The 18,295-nt window shown below is 43.2% G+C and overlaps 1 protein-coding gene across 2 annotated transcripts in view; it reads left to right on the forward strand.

Moving 5' to 3' along the window:
• LOC144165299 (beta-1,4-N-acetylgalactosaminyltransferase bre-4-like) overlaps positions 1-18,295 on the forward strand; it is a 40,680-nt gene that overhangs the window by 5,356 nt on the left and 17,029 nt on the right. For both annotated transcript variants that reach the window (XM_077695417.1, XM_077695418.1), the window contains exons 3-4: positions 8,785-9,017; positions 15,650-15,834. In XM_077695417.1, coding sequence (XP_077551543.1) covers positions 8,785-9,017; positions 15,650-15,834 — 418 coding nt within the window. The remainder of the gene's footprint in view (positions 1-8,784; positions 9,018-15,649; positions 15,835-18,295) is intronic.

The following is an 18,295-nucleotide window of genomic DNA, read 5'->3' on the forward strand; positions in this document are numbered from 1 at the left end:
AGAAATAGATCTATGTATTTCGTGGAACGCGTGAATTTAAAGTAAATCCCCTCACGGGACACCTTGAGTAATGTTGGTGGCGGTATTGGTGACACCACGGACCCCGAACCCTATACTCAAGCTGTAATCTACCACGGCAAGGAGTTTTAAGGTGAAGGGCTGAAACCACAAACGGTGGCTGTCGGAGCCTTGGTCAAGCTACGGAGAATGGGCTCCCTGTCTGTTTACCAGGCAGGGAGTTCCCGGACCTCTCTCGGCATCAAGATAAAACGAGCGAAGGAAGTCCCCGGCTTTTTGCAATGTCGCATAGTCTTTATTTATCCCCCAATCCAATGGTCAGCCCCCAAAAAGGGGCCGCACCGACTTACTAGCTAAAGGTAAATCGGAACATTTCTAGAAGTTTCTTGTTATTTATTCTGTAGAAACGTTTATTGTTGCAAAGACGTCTGTCATTGTGTTGACGACATGGGTTCAGTCTGTCGTTGGGTCCGACTATGATGCTAACAAATTCACATCACGTGATGAACTCGTCGAAGTAAATAGGAAAACATCAGTGAGAACCTACTGAAACAGACCATGGTGGCTGAATTGACTGTCACTGTGATACCACGCTGAACCCTCAACACCTCGCAAGGAGTCATATCACAGAAAGATCTAGAGTCTGAGACACAGGAGGACCTTCTTGAGACGCTCCCACCCCGAGGCGTAAGTAAGTCCAGTAAAACGAATCGTAATCCGGAGAGAAAATCAAGAAAGTCCGACAAAGCACTAACACTAACGTTTGATCGCACAACGTCACCAAAAAAGTCAAAGTGTGTTTTCTTAGGTGCAATGTACGACCGTATGTACCAAATCTGAGGAGTGTCAACAATACGGCCGCGAAACCCCATCATGCAGAGGAAAGTCGACATGTGCCCAATGTGCCGAGACTGATGATTCCTGCAGCGGACCATACTTGCAGGGGACCGCACGTTCTTATTCGCGTCCGTGTACAAAAATCAAATACGAAAAAAGAAATCATCCACATAAAAGTTAGAAAACGTCACCTTTGTAGAAAATTTCACAAAGCACAAGCAGCTCTCGGCCGCATCTAACGCCGATGGCGCCCACGGGTGGCTGGGGCGGTGTTTGGCTAGCACAGCAGCCCAGTGCAGCCTTCTTGCTGTTATGTTGCCGTCCTAGGCCCCAGATGAGCAGCCACCTGCTGCCTCTACAACATGTGTAGATGCTGTGGTGGTCCCATCTCCTATCAGAGTGCCTTTGGGAGCCCAGAGTCGTGAGGAATCGCTGAGTTTGCGACTTCACTGAAAGTGGCGACTGCGATCGCCGCTGGGAGCGCTGCTGCTTCCCCCGTGTCCACTTCTCCGGGCGCAAGGGCAACGGAGGGCACGGAGGAGATGAACACAGGTGGGCCAACAGCAGCGCCCATCCAAGCCCCACCGCCAGCCTGCCTGCGACGGTGGCGGGCGAAACCAATGGTACCGGAAACGGTGCCAAGTCCAGGGATTACGGTCCGCCAGACACCCCCAGGACAAGCGATGAGGAAATGGACGTCGGACCATTCCTGACTGCATCGAAGACTGAGGAACGGGCTGCGGCGTCCAAACCAAAAGAAAAGCCCAAAAAACCCGCTCCAAGAATACAAGCCCCGAAAGATAAAACACAAACACACACACACACACACACACACACACACACACACAACACACACACACACACACACACACACACACACACACACACACACACACACACACACACACACACACACACACACACACACACACACACACACGTTCCAGCTGCCTTTAAATGCACATAATTGGGAGAGAAAATATTATACAACGTAACTGTAGAGGCCTCCCTAAAAATCTTAATAAAGCATTAGAATTATTGAACTCCAATCAACCAAGTGTGATGTGTCAACCAGAAACACATTTGAACTCCAAAAATGCAGATCTCTTGAACAGTTACTCGGTATTTCAGAAGGAGAGGGGTGGTGGTGCTGCGTATTCTTGTGTTGTGGCCATCATTGCCCGAAAATCATTTGCATGTCACCTTATCCAATTACAGAATTTAATTGAGGCTATGGCCATTAAAACCATATTTTGCAGCAGAATAATAACAGCGTGATGCATTTACATCCCTACTGATTACCAGCTTTCAAGCTCCGATTTCGAAAGGCTTCTAGATTAGCTACCAGAACCTTTCTTATAGGCGCCCTTAATGCGATCATTCATTCATACAGGCAACCTCAATGACACAACTCTCTTTGGGTCTCTCTCCGCACGGATGCACAAGGTCATGTGATCAAAAAATTCTAACATCTTCAGTAGAATGCCGATTTAACAAACATAAGCCTACATACCATACCAAAGCACACAACACTTATTGAAGCCTTGACTTGCCTATTGGCTCTGTGGCCCTCTTTCCTTCGCTTGAGTGGGATTTTGGCACAAATCGATATGGCAAAGAAGACTTCCCTACCCTACTAACATACATAAATGAAGGCCTGAACAGTTCACCTTCCCATTTCAAGCTTATCGAAGCAAGAGAAAACTTGAGAATATTCACAAAGACATCTGCACTATACATAACACACTTACTTGAAGAGAACGCAATTCTGCTGGTCACAGCGCACCAAGTCAATTCTCTAGGCCTCCTTTACGCTCGTGGAATGACGGCTACAGGCGTGCGCGGTAGGGTAGAACATGGCGTGGGGTATCCTCTGTAGATACCCCAACATTTGTAACCCTGTTTTTTCCAAAAAGGGCAAAGGCATTAGGTAAGCGTGTACGCCGTGAAGCAGAAAGGCAGAGCTGGCGTCCTTACCCACAAGGTATGGACACGAATACGTTAACTCAAACGACAGCACACACATAGCCTGCGCCTAGGTAGCACGACAGGAGGCACACTGGAAGACCAGGCTAACACACTCGCACAACACTTCCAACACGCGTCTAGTTCTGCACGCCACCCAAACACATTAATGCAACACAAAATATTTGCAGAAAAAAGCCCGTACCTGAGAAGTACAAGTAAAGGCGTGCATACAACTCTGAAATTACACTTCATGAGCTGAAGATTGCTCTTGCCACTTTTAAGCCTTCAGCTCTACGTGCGAACATTACCTACACTATTTATAAACGCCCACACGTTGACACTCTTGAGACACTTCTACACTTGAAAAACCAAATATGGGTATTGGGGCACCTTCCAAGGCCTTGGAGGGAGGCCATAGGTGTGGCCTTTCTAAAAAAAGGGTAGGACCCTTCTCCTCCCGCAAGCTATAGACCCATTGCCCTGACAAGCTGTCTGTGCAAGCTTTTCGAGAAGATAATTACCCGAGGCGCACGTAGTTTTTAGAGTACAATGGTCTTCTTGAGAGCTGCCAGGCTGGCTTCCGGGCAGGACGATCTACAAATAATCAACTTGCTGTATTTGAATCGTACATTGAAGATGCCTTTGTACACAAACAGTACTGCATGACCGTATTTTTGATATCGAAAAAGCGTGTGACACGGCGTGGCGTTACGGCATTCTTACAGACCTAACGTCGTAAGGTGTAACAGGGAAGATCTTGAACACTCTTGATAGTTATTTGTTCAAACGAACATTTTAAGTCAGATTCGGGTCGGCAGTGTGAAGAGTTCACCTTCAAGAAAATGGTATGCCTCAAGGCGGAGTTTTGAGCTGCACGCTGTTAACGACAAGATGAATTTGCTTCACAAAGCATTTCCTCCATCGATCTCCTGTTTAGTGCATGTGGATTATGTAAAAATATCTTTTAAATCGTGTAACATATCCATATGTAAACGTCAAGTCCAGCTTGTGGTAGAGAAACTCTCGCGCTAGGCAGTAGAGAATGGTTTCAAACTTAATCCCATGAAATGTACGTGAGTCGTACTCTCAAGGAGACGCGGAGGAAGGTCCGATCCTGAAATAAATCTCAATGGTGACCCAATTCCTCCTAAAAGGCAACAACAGTTTTTGGGTACGGTGATGGATGACGAACTCACGTTCATCTCTCACATTAAACGACTAAAAAAACGCCTTAAAACAATGCTTATTCTGAACGTCCTATCTTATCAATCATACGGTGCGGATACACAACTCCTGCTACGCCTTTGTGACGCTTTGGTAGGGTATCGTGTGGATCATGGAAGTGTTATCTACGGGTCGGCCACAAAACAGCGCTAAAAATGTTCTACCCAGTGCTGCACATGGGGCTTCGCCTCTGAAGGACCCTTCCCGTAGAAGCCCTGTCGAAAGCCTGTATTTGGAATGTGACAAATGGTGCGTAGAGTGCCAGCAAGCTTAAGTTGATCTTTTATATGCTTGTAGAGTCTCATTAATTGATAATCACCTCTTTAAACCTGTTTCATTGATACATCCACATCACAGTTCTTTTTTAAATTGCCCATTCATTCCTGTTCCCTTCTCACAAATAGTGAGAGAGAGAAGGCGGATTACACTTTATGTCTCCTTTTTGAACCCTTTCAAATCATCTTGCATTGATTTTATAGCACCTTGGCACCTTCGCACTTTCTCGGTTGACTTGTCTTTCGTCGAAGTAGGCAAAAATAGGCTACCGAAAAATGCGACTTTGCACCACATTCAGTCACTGCAGCAGAAGTACCAGTGTACAAAATTTTAGAGCGATGCCCCTGAACTGCCTCCGCCGTGTCAGGTGCTGCGTACGGGCCCAATTTTAATATTTCTGAGACCATGAATGTAACTTGTGGCATCTTCACAGCAGAGGCTTATGAAATCTTTCTTGCTGTGAATCACGTTGTCAATTGTGATACTCAAAAATCTGTTATTTACGCTGATTTACTAAGCGTAGTGCGGGCGGCGTTATCATCGTGACAGAAGTGGAGGCTATAATTCATCAATTTCGTTCTTAGGACGATTATGTCAGCATAAGGCTCAAACTTTCAGGTGACTGTTTTTTGGGTCCCAGGCCACTCAGGCATCGCGTAAAACGAGGTGGCTGGTGAAAATGCCGCTGCTGCACTCGCACACACAGTGCACAAAACTAAAGTACCCTACGCAGACTTCAAACCACACATAAAACTACAACTACGTAAACACGGCAAAAACATTGGACTGGGCAGATAGACTGCGCATTGTAAAACCACACTTGGGACGATACACAATCGATTCACACAACAGACACCCAGAAGTTGCCGTAGCAAGGTTACAGATAGGCTAAACACATGTAACACACGCCCACCTGCTGACTGGATCACGAAAACCCATGTGCAGCGAGCGTGGAGAGGGCCTATCCGTAATCCACCTACTCATTCAATACAGGGCATTTGGCATAAGACGACTCAAACACTTCCGACAACTATACACAACATATTCCGCAACACCCACCCTTACTTTCTAGGAGATCAGCCCATGTTTTCAATTAAACGCGTTTTTGAGTTTCTTACCGAAGTAAAATTTTGACACCTCATTTTTTGTCATCACTCTTGTCAACCAGGCCCATTACACAAGTCAATTCTTTACATTGTGTTATACTTTGTTTATTTTTACTGAAATGCTTTACTTTTAGTTTCATGCAACTCTCATCAAATTACTTTTGTTTGGCGCTCTTTGCGCTTAGTTGCCCTTGCACCATTAAAATCCAAACATCATCATCGAGTAGAAATAATCGTGGTAAAGTTTAGAGAGTTGCGAATAGAATGTGAGCATGCTCCGCAATAGCGAAACCGTAGCACCGGAGGATGGTGGGCCACTTCCGCAGGTATAATACGCGCCGCCTTGAAAGGTAAAAATACCGATAGGAAGAAGACCATGGTCGTGGGTATAGGTAGCAAGCGGAAGGAGCTTGAGAGGGTGCCGTCCAAGCGTCTGGTCAAGTGATGACAGTCGGGGATACAAAGTGAATGAGAAAGTGTTACAGCAAAGCCGACAATGTTTAAAATTTCCTTTTACCTGCTGACTGCAAAAAGATCTAACCTTCGCTTGTAGTTTATTATATTAACAGTATGGCTTCAATAAAACTTTACACTATATAATATCCCCTTATGGTCCATTATAAAATTGTACGCAAAAAGCATTTTAACATTAATTTCACTTAACTTGTGGCAGGCGTGAGATGATAATTTTTGTGTGCCGTAAATATAAAAAAATATGCCGCCATCACCATACAAGCATTCAACATGATTTGTTTCAAAACATAATTTGGAATATTTAAAACACATGAAGTAAAGCTGATGTTATAAGCATTCAAAAGTCTTATACCTAAACATCGCACCAACTGAGAGACTGAGAATTAAACGAATCTTAACAGGAGCGGGCAGTTATAACTAAAAAAATTCTAACTTATTAAAGGACGGGCGGTGTGGTTATTAACCTTTTAAATGCTTTGATTTCTTAATGTTCTTCTGTTCTTCCTTTCTACACGCCCAGCTATATTATATCATGAATATCACGCCTAATTGTGTGAATATCACGCCTAAATATTATATGACGCCTAAATGGCGTGGCTACTGAAAAAAACGCCCGCTTTTCGGTGTCTTAAATTGAGTTAGGCAGCTGTTTTACCAAATTTCCTTTTGTTGCAGTGTGTCGCATCGCATAATGTTGTCACGAGGTGGTGTACATAAAAGTTCATTTTATTACCCAATTTAGGGCTGTTTCTTTTAAATGATTGTTTTCGTAGCCTGTTATCTAACGCAGCCTTCGGGACTGTGAATTGTCCTCACGAAATTGCACGCGCTGCAGCCACATAGAAGTGAAACACAAGGGTAAAATTTTTTCAGTACTGCGTTCATCAACGGAGTATCCATTGATTTCGAGATTTTTATATTGCTAATTTTGGTTGATGAACGGTGAATGTCCCGCTTCATGTGCTGCCGTTTTGTAACACTTTGTGACCTACAGCCCAGGATATATTGTAAAAAGAGTAGATGTCGAGATGATTGTTCAAACAACTGTAAAAAAATTAAAAAAAAATGTTCTAAAACCATTCCGCTGTGAACCTATTCGCGTATCCGTCTTTCTAAAAATATCAAATCATTTGTGCAGGAACAAATATATTTTACTCACAGTAGCTGCTACTTGTTTTCTGTTAGGTAAAATTGTACGCCAACTATGAGACCTACTCACCTTTACAACGATCAGTAGGCCTACTCACCTTCGGGCTCTTAACACAGGCCCCGAAGTGCTCCTGACACGATGCGACGACCGTCCAGTCCGCAATCTCAGCTCGCGCGCCAATGCACGCAGCGCACTACCACCCCGCATAAATGCACCGATAACGAGCTGCGTTGTGACTGATTCCCGCCCTTGCGGGGGGTGGTTGTCCGCGTGCCACAGTAAGCTCCGCTTGAAGATTGGAAAATGCTCGACAATTGTGTATTTGGGTCGGATCACCTTTTTTATGAGGCGAAACAATCTTAGCTAGTGAAAATACACTTCGGAACACACAAGTTTTATAGAAGAAATTGACAACTTGGGTAAGAGCTGTTGATTGGGGAACGGGTCACTAACTCGTATGATATATCCAAGAGCAGCCAGTAAGTTTTTAGCCATATTTAAAACTTAATCAGAGCGCTTGAAATCCTCCTGAACATCTATTTCAAACGGCTCCCTTGCGTATGGTTGACGTATAGAGTGTACTGCATACAACACAGTAATTCTATTTGAAGAGGGGGTGTCCACATTGCTTACAAAACTCATCTGGGCTTCGAATGAGCAGGCTACGTAAGGCAAGGTAAAGATCGATTTCTGAGTTATTTTCAGCGGAGAGGTGGGAAACCCGGAACAAGCGACGTAAAAAATCAAATAATATTGTGATATTTCTATAACAGGTAGAAAAAAGATAGGTAGCTATAACATACGAAAATTATTTTTTACTTTAATCAATGTTAGAATGGGTGTTTTTGCATATAAAATTTACATTTGGTACTTATTCTTTAAAACTTTGTTACCATTATTATAACGGCTGAACAAAATTTTGTTATCTCATACTACATGTTTTTATAAGCATTAGAATACTGTGCTAATATTAGCGTGACTAAAACTGGAGGGTGAAGAATATAATTTCGCCATCACAGGCGTTTGCTGTAAGGCTTTGTGCACTCATTTGCGCTTTACATTATCATAGGGTCTCTACGGTACTTTTAGCACAATGCCTTCATGCAAAAGCTTCACTAGTGAGTATATTTTCTTCGCAGTGGTTGGGATTGAAACTATGACATCCGTACCAAATGTATTCCTCCGGGTCAGTCCCCAATAAAAACCTAACATGCCCTCTATTTTTGGATATACTCTCATTTGTGCCGCAGAGCCTTTTCGATGTCATATTACACTTTTATACTCTGCACAACTGTAATAAATTTTGAGGTTTCAGTTCGGCTTCATTTTTTTTCTTGGTGTAGTTATCCCTCTTTTTTAATTTATTTTCTCGACAGCCTCGTATTGAGCAGTGAGAATCACGAATTTCATATATGGTCATATATTTAAGATTTTAACATGCAGGCCGGGATTTTATGCAGTTTTTTATGCATTTTAATCGCTTCGCTTATGAATATTGATTGTTTTAAATGCATTCTTTAACCGTATAGGCTGATTTTTGCATTTTGCTTCGCGACCTTTAAACACAACCTAATCGGTATATTCCTGCAATGCCTTAGTGTATTGTGTTATTAGGTCAGCATAAATCCACACAGGGACTGCAATAAGGCAACAGCCTACATTTTTGTAGTAATCAGCACAATATATTTCGCTGGTAATTGGTTGACAAAAAATTTGTTTTCCTCATTGCAGTTGGATATATTGAACCGGTTCTGAATGTCGGGTCGCTAACGGATGTCATACACAAGTTTCCACACGTATCCGAAGGTGGCCGATTCAAGCCAAGCAACTGCACCTCAAGGCACCGAGTGGCCATTCTCATTCCGTATCGTAATCGCTCCGAACATCTAAATGTGCTCCTTTATAACCTTCATCGTTTCCTTGCCCAACAACAGCTTGAATATGGGGTTTTCGTCATAGAACAAGTTAGTAAAACTTATTTGTGGTCACCAGCACAGTCGGTACCTCTTTTGTCTGCATCTTTGCCGTACCAAATAGTCACTTCTTGATTGCGAAGTCCTAGTTTTCTGTTATTATAAGTTTGGTGATGCTACTACTACTGCCGTTTATGTATATAATCATAATCCCACAGTCACAGACCCTCTAAACCGGCCGGAGCCAAATTTCGCTTGTAATGAATTCAGAAATGCATTTGCATTGAGAGGGAATCAGTCACTCTCTTTCTAATGCCTGTTTTGACCCATTAGAGAAGCGGCTAACCCAAATGATTGTTGCCATTTACGTTTGTTTTATTACCTATGGTGCATGTGTTGCACAAATGTGATAATAACCATAGCAACGTGAATGGGTCATCTTGATTTTCCATTTAGATGGGTTGAAAATTTCGATGTTAATCTACGTCGATTTTTGTGTATTGTGGTGAGTTTTATCGTTTTAAAGGGACCCTGCAAAACATTTCTCAACTTTTTTTGAAATGCTAAATGCTTGCAGAACGCAGTCACCCAACGCACCCAGTACTTAGATTAGGTGTATAAAAGTACCTCAGCCAAAACACACAGCTGTATAGCAATCAGATAACTTGTAAAGTCGCTCAAAAACGTTTATCTCTTTCCCGGTGTTGCCGTTCTTTGAGTGCTCGAATTAGGTCACTAAGGCCATGTAGCGGCGGTTGCTCGGTTTTTTCTTCAGTTGTAGTAATGAAGGGTATTTGATAGCCACTTAAAAAAGGCTCAAAAGTGTAGCAGAAATGGAAGGCGTATGTGGTGCGACAAGCACTTTACTCAGTGCCACTCCGTGCTGGCGATAACTATAGCTTTTGCAGTGGTTCCAGACGCGAAGAAAAGAGTGAAAGGGTTTATTGAAAGTGTGGCAGTTTCTCTTTAACCTGCTTTATAATCGAGGGTAATTCCTAGGGTATTGTCTCACGTTTTCCGTGGTTCTTTCCCAAGCATTACTCTCACATGAAGAAAGTTATAACAAAAACTCAGTATGTTACTTCCATTTATTGAATATAAAATTGTAATTGCCGATTTATTTTAGCTACAAAATACGGATATATACGCCGGTAATATTAAACAAAAATGTTTAGATCTGTTTACCATAACTGAAACAGGAGATGCCCAGTGATTTAGTTATTTTCAAGGATAAATTTTAGACAAATATGTTTTTAAGGGCTCATATTTGTCTGGTCTTTGTTAAGGTCAGCTGAAAACACGTAGCGTAATTGTGTCAGAAGAGTTAAGGAATGCGCACATGTTAATTCCGGAATTCTCAAAAACGCAGTTCTTGGGAATGGAAATTACTGAGTAATATCTTTTTCTAGAGAATCACCAGCTCCCAAAGAAACCTTGTCAAATATAGCTTTCTTCTTATGACAGCTTATGACTTTCCTGTGTCGAGGTCTGATATTTAAAAATGTTTTTTTATTGTTCGCCAAGTGGCTTGTCTGGCATTCGGTAACCTCAAAACACACCGAATTTTAAACAAGCAGCCCACTCACAATTGTCTCCACAAACATTGCATAATCCTGGAATTTATCTTCTTTATCATTCGTCTTGTGTTCGGGACGTCCGTGTTGGCACAGGATAATGAAATAAATAATTTTAAAACCCCCTATGCACTGGCAGAAATGGACAGTATTTGGAAAGCCAGATTTCCGCGCTCTCAAGCTCTGTTTAATGTGGAGATAGCACTGACAAATGATGAATCCAATATAGACATTGCAACTGAGCACAAAAATTATTATAGATAACCGCGTTAAGAAACACCAAAACATTACGCGATACAGACATTGCATACTTGCCATTTTTTTTATAATTGAACATGCAGCCGTATCAAAATTGCTTTGAGCGCTCACTAAGGTTTGGCCTTAAATTGCGTGAATTGTTTGATTGCACAGAAATTTCGGGGGCTACAGGTGAAAATATGTTGTTGCATAGTTAACATAGCCATCTACTCATGTACGCACAAACCAGCATTGTTACTGCGACACTGGCTCGTGCGCGTATAACTAGAACAATAAGCACAATATGTAGAAAAAATAGAGGACAGGGAATACGCACACGTCGCAGAAACTTTTGTTAGAAAACACCAAGACATTTCAACTATCGCCTGTTGTGTGTGTTTACTTCGTATATAAATAAAGCAAAACATGACTGCTTTAAAAGTGTGATGATTAGTGGCCCGCAATACAGCCGGGCTATGTTCCAAACTACAATAGTCATGGATTAACTTATAAGTAAGATTACAAATGGAGGCAGTCAAATTGCTTTGTTTCCCGGTACGTGGGCTTCTGCATTTAGAGTGTTGCCAGGCGGTACCTATTGCTACGTTTTATTCAACGTTCTGGCTATTCAAAACAGTATTTTTAAAAATTCCACCTAACACACCCTGTTAGCTTACCTTCTTAACTACAATCTCGCGGTGCTCAAGCGCAAATATCGCGAGAACGATGACAGTAACAGCATCGCGTTGGCCTATAACGTCGCAGATGGACCCTGTAAATTTTAAATGGTGTAGCAGCTACATACACAGCACGTATACAAAATCGAACTGAAAACCAGTAGATTCGTTGCATCTCATTCGTATCTGATTGGTATCTGCGGAAAATATTGTTTGATACTGTGCCAGCTAGTTCACACGGAAACTAAAGGAGTTTATCACTGCAGCGCTCAGCCTTAAAAGAGTACTGACACCAATGTTTCGTGTTATTGTTGCTAATATACGTGCCTACCGGCCGCTCATCGTAGAATGGCACATTTGACGTCGACCGCAGAGGAAATATTTATTTGCAGTATCGTTTACCCTGTCACGTTTGGTTCCCAAAAAGCCAACACCGATGCGGCTACCATGACAGGAGGGTGGTGGTGGTGGTGGTGATTTATTAAGAAATAAGGGAAGAGAAAAGAGCTGGGGATATTGTTGAACCCAGTCGGGGAGTTCACCCTCATACAACCCAGTTCAGGGAAGGGATAGGGGGGTTTCAAAGGGCTTTCGTGAAGTCACCGTTCTCCTGGCACAAATGCCGGTGTGGACGCACGCGCGAGCACTCGCCCGCTCGCCCGAACCGGGAGTGGTTTCCACGATCTCCACGCGCCCGGGAAGCGTGACGTGAGTCCTGAAGCCATGACGTGTTACACACGCCAAAGCAGCACGCACAAACTGCAGCCAGCGTGCTGACCATGTCACGGGAGCCCTGACGTCGGGAGGTCGGGGCCAGGACGGCCAGGAGAAGCAGCTGGGGTCAGGTTGATGCCGGTTGCAAAAGGGTATCTGATCTAAGCTTCCTTGTGCCCGCCAAGAAAAAAAATTGATTTAAAATATGTTGTACTGAAAGATTACAGAAATGTGTTATACTAAATGAGACGGTTATAGGGGAGTTTTATAAAGGCTTCCGCAGTTCTGGATGACGCCGTTGGAAACTTTTATTATGCTAGCCATTTAAAATGCACTCCCAGGACATGTTCAAGGCTTCAACATTGCCAGTATAACTCGCAGCTGGGCACCAGAATTTTCCAGTGCGGGTATAATTGTATGTCGAGGTAGGACAGTCATTGTACAAAAAACTCTTCGGTATAGGATGTCGAGATGTTTCCGGTCCGTTTCAGTGAGGTCGTACACCGGAACTCCATATTATACCATACCTAGCGACACGGCCCTTTTCAGCGTATCTAGTGCCATTTGACATGTGCCGCGAAATGTATTCGGCCTTCGAGTAACTAGATGTAGCAAATTGAGTTCAGCGCAACTTGAACTTAATGATTTCTCGTTCGCAATTGCTCCTGCTGGCCACTGGTAATACAAAAAGCTTAATCAAGTCGGTTTTGAGTGGAATGGGAATGTCCAATATGTATATCTTTAGTTGGAATAGCGCCAGAAAGCTCTTGCTAGTGTGTAAAGATAGAAACTCAGTTTCATCTGGCGCAAGGATAGCCTAAAACAGGGAAAAGTGTCTGTAAGGCAGTAGATAGGTGCTTGTAGTCCTGTTAACATAATTTTAATCAACGCCCCGCGATTTGATCCGAAATAGTTATGTAGATGGCGTAGATTGCAAAATGCGCCCACTTCTGGCGCTGCTGCTACTCTAGTCATAAAAAGTATAGCACGTCGATCGAGAATACACCTTGGTAACGCCCCTATTCACGAATTAGATCTGGTAGGTTCATCCCGATACCTTTGCTGTAAGTCAATACAGTCGTCGGCTTAAGAAGAATCCAATCCAGTTTTCAGCACGCTGGTTACCCTGAGCTACTTCTCTAGTATTGCAGGATAATTAACGTTATTGAACGCCTTCCGCTTATCTACCTCCATAAGTAATCAGGTAGTGTGGCACCACCTTTTCGGTTGATTAAACATCTTAGGGCATTTTGCGCTCTTAGATCTATCCCTCACAGGTCTAAAGCCCCGTGAGGATGGAACCCTGGTTGGATATATTCTAAATGATGTTTCATTGTGTTGCTAGTGCTGCGCTCAGTAAACGTTCATAGTTTGGGCGTCAGTGATTGTACCTAGTGTGCCTTAGACAAGATAACCGTCTTTTCAATGCGCAGCACAAACGACAGTCCCGCCACAAAGGGGGCCAACCTCATAAATTCATCTACTGATCCCACATACCCGCGGTTAGGGGCTGTGCCTTGCCGAATGGCTTATTTGGTGACATAAGAAGCACACCATCTGTTTTGATTGATATGGCGATACTTTCACTGTCCCCATGTAGTCTTTCACAACATTTGGGATTTCACTACTATACATGTAGGGACGGGTTTTTTCTGTTTAGCCGTTTTTTGTGCCCTGGGCTCTCCAGCTCATTTGCGTCAGACCGAGAATATATTTTCTTCATTCTATTCACCGTTTTTCCCGTTGTGCCTCATTTCAAAACATTACTTAAGTGGGAGATATCCTAAACTTCTTTCGGCAGCGTAGCAGTCTCGGCTTTATGCCAGAAAGTCACGATCGTCGCCAACAAAAACGCAATGCGCATGTTCCTGGTCGTACATTAGATCTGTATGCAGTTTCTAGACGTATTCTAGCGGTGTATCCCGTCGCTTCCACTTTCGGAGCTGGCGTTGGTATCACATTTGCTAGTCCGTTCTTGGGTGTACGTTGCATACAACATTTCTTCAGGGCACTTCACGAGTGAATATTCTGCGGGTGACTTGCCCGTATGATCCTATTTACATTCGTCTTCCAGTTGGTGCTCCTCCTTGCCCATGTGCTCATGTGCCTTGTGTTGGCTCTTGTTAAAAAAAACGTATCTGTTGCGCTTCCATGAGCTGCTTTTTAAACAGGCATGTGATAAATGATATTTCAATTTCATGTTGTGAGATTATTATATTTCTAAAGGTTCTGAAAGAATGCTATCTGACTTCTACAAATCTAATCTACCATTTTCGCGTGGAGTGTGAAAATTGATACAGGTGTTGTAAAATGTTATAAAAATGTTTGCGAGACGAAAGGTGTACCAAGAATTTGTAATGGTTCATGTATCTCACTAAAATTACTCAGCGAGACTGGGAACCTATCAGGGTCATCTACAGTGAATTAGAACGTCACTATCTGAGCCCAGCTTTTCACCCTTTTGCTTTGTGTACCGCCCATTATCCTCGTGGTTAGGAAACCTGACAATTAGATCTACTGGTAACACATTTCTTTCAGGGGAAAGAATGTTTTACAACAACCACATCGCACCTGGAGACGGGTGTGCAGAGACAGAGCTATGAACAAGTAGACTGATTAGGCTCGGGTTGTAAATGGCTTTAGGAAATTACACGTGGCGAGAAATTAAGCCAGCATACTTGCACACTGCTAATTTTCAAGGGGTATTTGTACTTACCCTCTAAATGACCAGGGTGGTTTGCATGTCTTAAAATAATGACATGCAGAAACCCTCGCCTTTCTGGGTACGTTTTGCGCTTTCACAAAACGTACCCCAGTGTGCCGCTTATTCTGCTGTGTTTGTATTTAAAACTTCAACGTATGTTAGAGATTACTGACCCTTCAATGTGAAACTTCACATGACGATCAAGACTTATTCGGGAAATGCTTCAGATATAAAAAAAAACAACTGTGAGGTTCAGTACACAAATTCAAGGGGGCATAATTTTCATTTTGCTGCCAAACTTTTAAAAAAGTGTAATTACCAAGCCAAGAAGAGTCATAGCTTCAGCAGTGTCACTTCTATTATTTTACTATGAAGATGCAAAAATACATCAGACAGTAGGGGTCGTTCAAAACATCAAATAAGCCGTGACAGTTCTGTTTGCCACATAGTTGTGCGGTTTACGATTATCTTGTACGCCTTGAATTTTCTGTTTGCGAGAAGTATATGTCAGATGATAAGTTTTCAAATGTATAAAATTATTTTACTTGACTCTGCACTCTTAATATAGTAGGTATTGCCTCCTAACACTATGAATAACTGCTTTCAGGTTACCTACGAGAGAAACGTTGCTGCCAAGGGTTTTGAGAAAATAGATATTCGGTAACTGGGTGTGTGAGCTTTTTGAAGAACTTTTAAATGTTTGGTATCGTTACTATTGTTGCCGCGCAAGAATTATACCCATTGCCTTTTGACACGTTTTTTGTTTGACGTTTTCAGATTGACAATGAGGAATTTAACAGAGCTAAACTTTTAAACGTGGGGTTTATTCAGTCATTGGCGCTCTATGACTACCAGTGTTTCATATTTCATGATGTGGATCTCTTACCTGTTGACGACCGCAACGTTTACTCGTGTCCAGAACATCCACGGCATTTGAGTAGAAATATTACAGGATATAAAGGGTGAGTTTTCTACAATTACTGTCCAGCACCGTTCTGCTTTCCTTTGGCAATATAGGCAGTCTGCTGCCCCGCTGTTGAAAAGTTCGAGACAACATATTGAATTATAATCTTCTATTCATCGAGTAGCTGACCTTAGTACCACCGCGTTGGCATTGTGTGGCAACATAATAAATAATTTGATGACGACTCCTGACTGTTGCTTCGAACAAACCCTCAGAGTACTTTCTAAGCATTAATAAGTATCCAGCACTTGATCAGATGACAGTTTGATATGTGAAGTGGCCTGCGACATTGTCCAAATGGCCAGTAAAAAATGTTTGAACTTAGGCTTCTAAAGTTTTCGAATCACTTCCTACTTACTTGACCATGTCCGCTGTGTCGGTATTTGTGGCGACACCTCAGGATTCGCCTCGCAACAACAAGACTGGTGCTTGAGATAGTCGTAAAGGACCGGGACGAATATTTAACTGGATGAGACGCGGTAACGGGAATGGGGTTAGAGGGGTACCATAATTGCCATAAACCAATTCATCCTAACCCACAAAGTTAGGAAAAAGTAGAAAAAACTGACATGTTCAAGTGCAGTTCACTAATAAACGGCTAATAAAATAAATGTCTCGCATGCAGTAGCGCACTAGATACGCAGCCAAATGTGCTTGATGCGGCGGCAGTTGTTGGCAGCTCATCACAGCAACAGCACGTCGCACATTCGATGCCATTGATTTTAATGCACGGCCGACGAGAAGGCAGTACACATGCTGGCGCCGCAGCCTACTCGGGAACACTACGTCGCTTCGTCGATGCCGGCGATTCACTGCGCGGCTGTCGAGCAGCAGGAATGTGTTGCTAGCTCCGTAATCTGGATGGGTTTCCGGGCGTCCTCCGTGACGCCTCGTAGACCACGGCAACTACGTCTTGTGGGTAGCCCTCATAACCATGTTCCCCCGAATCCTCTGCTACGTTGGTTCGTTGGTCGCAGATCAAGGCTGCCACGTCTTCTGGGTAGCCCTCAAAACCATGTTACCCCGAATCATCCGCTATGTTGGTTGGTTGGTTGGAACCATAACAAGAATGGCACGTACCAACTCTGGGGATTGGCCAACTCTTATTGTTGTTTCATTGTTGAAGAAGCTTATGAATTCAAAGTAAGGGGAAATAGAAGTGGGGTAATGGTGGGTACAGCGATGCTAACAATTTGAGAACCAAAAAAATTCAATACTGCTGTAATAACGGGTATTTTATAAATGATTAAAAATTGGCTGATGCTATTGAGTAACAAGGCGAGGAACCTGATTCAGCAATAAAAGAGTGAAGAGCGTGACCAAGATCCCCGTTGCACCAGCCAAGCCCGTCCTCCCCAAATGACCATTAATTAGGCACGTAGGCCAGTCACGATCTCCTCTTCTACTTCCTCCCTCGTCCCTGCTATCCTTGGCTATTCTGCCGTTTCTCTTCAGGCGGAGCTTTGCTAGCACATATCCATAGAGGCGATTGTCCAACTTCGTATTAATCTGCTTCTTCATCCGAGCATGTCTATACTTATTACACATAACTGTTGTCACAATGTCACCTCATCACAATTACACCTCATCACACCGGCGTACGTAAACAAGGAGAGAATTAGCGAAGCGGCAAAGCCCGGTTTCTCAGGAATGCAATCTCTAAATGTATTGTTGGTATTTCTGAAAAAATGTACTTCAATTCGCCGCTGAAGTGACGGTATCCCTACTCTGCGTTTCATTTATATGTAAGTACATGATAAATCTAAAAAATATGCGTCTATTTCTTGCTGTCATTACTCTGGCGATTATTTGTTACAATTAATTTATTACTTGTAAATAATTAAAAATTGCCGTTTTTTGTCAGCATATAGGATTCAAGAGACAAGTGTGTTTAAAATAACCACTGTAGATTGCAACGATTAACTGAAGCTTGCGTTCTTTACAGTAAAGAAGAAAGGTATTTATTTTTTTATATATATTTTTTATATTCTGCAATTTGTTGCGATACCACTCATGAAGCAAGCTTCAACTTTCTTCTCGCCTATTCCAGCCGCTAGCGGGGGCATCCCAACGCTTTTGCAGTGATATATTACAAGGTGCAATTCGCCCCACTCATTATAAGAAAGAATCCTGTAGGTCGAGTGGGGAAGTTTGCCCCAACATTTGTTGGAATTGTAGCCACTCGCTATTCGGTGCGCGGTTAGAACATGAGGCGCCTCATCTGCTTCTACACTGTGACGCGGCTGGCTATTGGCCGCTCTGGCCTTCGAGGGCATCACCTACAGCGTGGTTCGCTCGCGTCGGCTGCGATCGCGCAACCGCCTCGACGTGCGCGGAAGCTGTAGGAATGCAGCTGCGCGGACGCCAGAACAAGGGCATGAGCTGAGGCGCTTGACGCAACCAGTCAGCCGCCGCGAGAGGGGACTGGCTAAAGACATCAATGCATATTGTAGCGGGGC

The sequence above is a fragment of the Haemaphysalis longicornis genome, unplaced genomic scaffold (assembly GCF_048455015.1).
Source record: "Haemaphysalis longicornis isolate Haplotype H1 unplaced genomic scaffold, Haemaphysalis longicornis Haplotype H1 scaffold_14, whole genome shotgun sequence".
In the NCBI taxonomy this organism is placed as follows: domain Eukaryota; kingdom Metazoa; phylum Arthropoda; class Arachnida; order Ixodida; family Ixodidae; genus Haemaphysalis; species Haemaphysalis longicornis.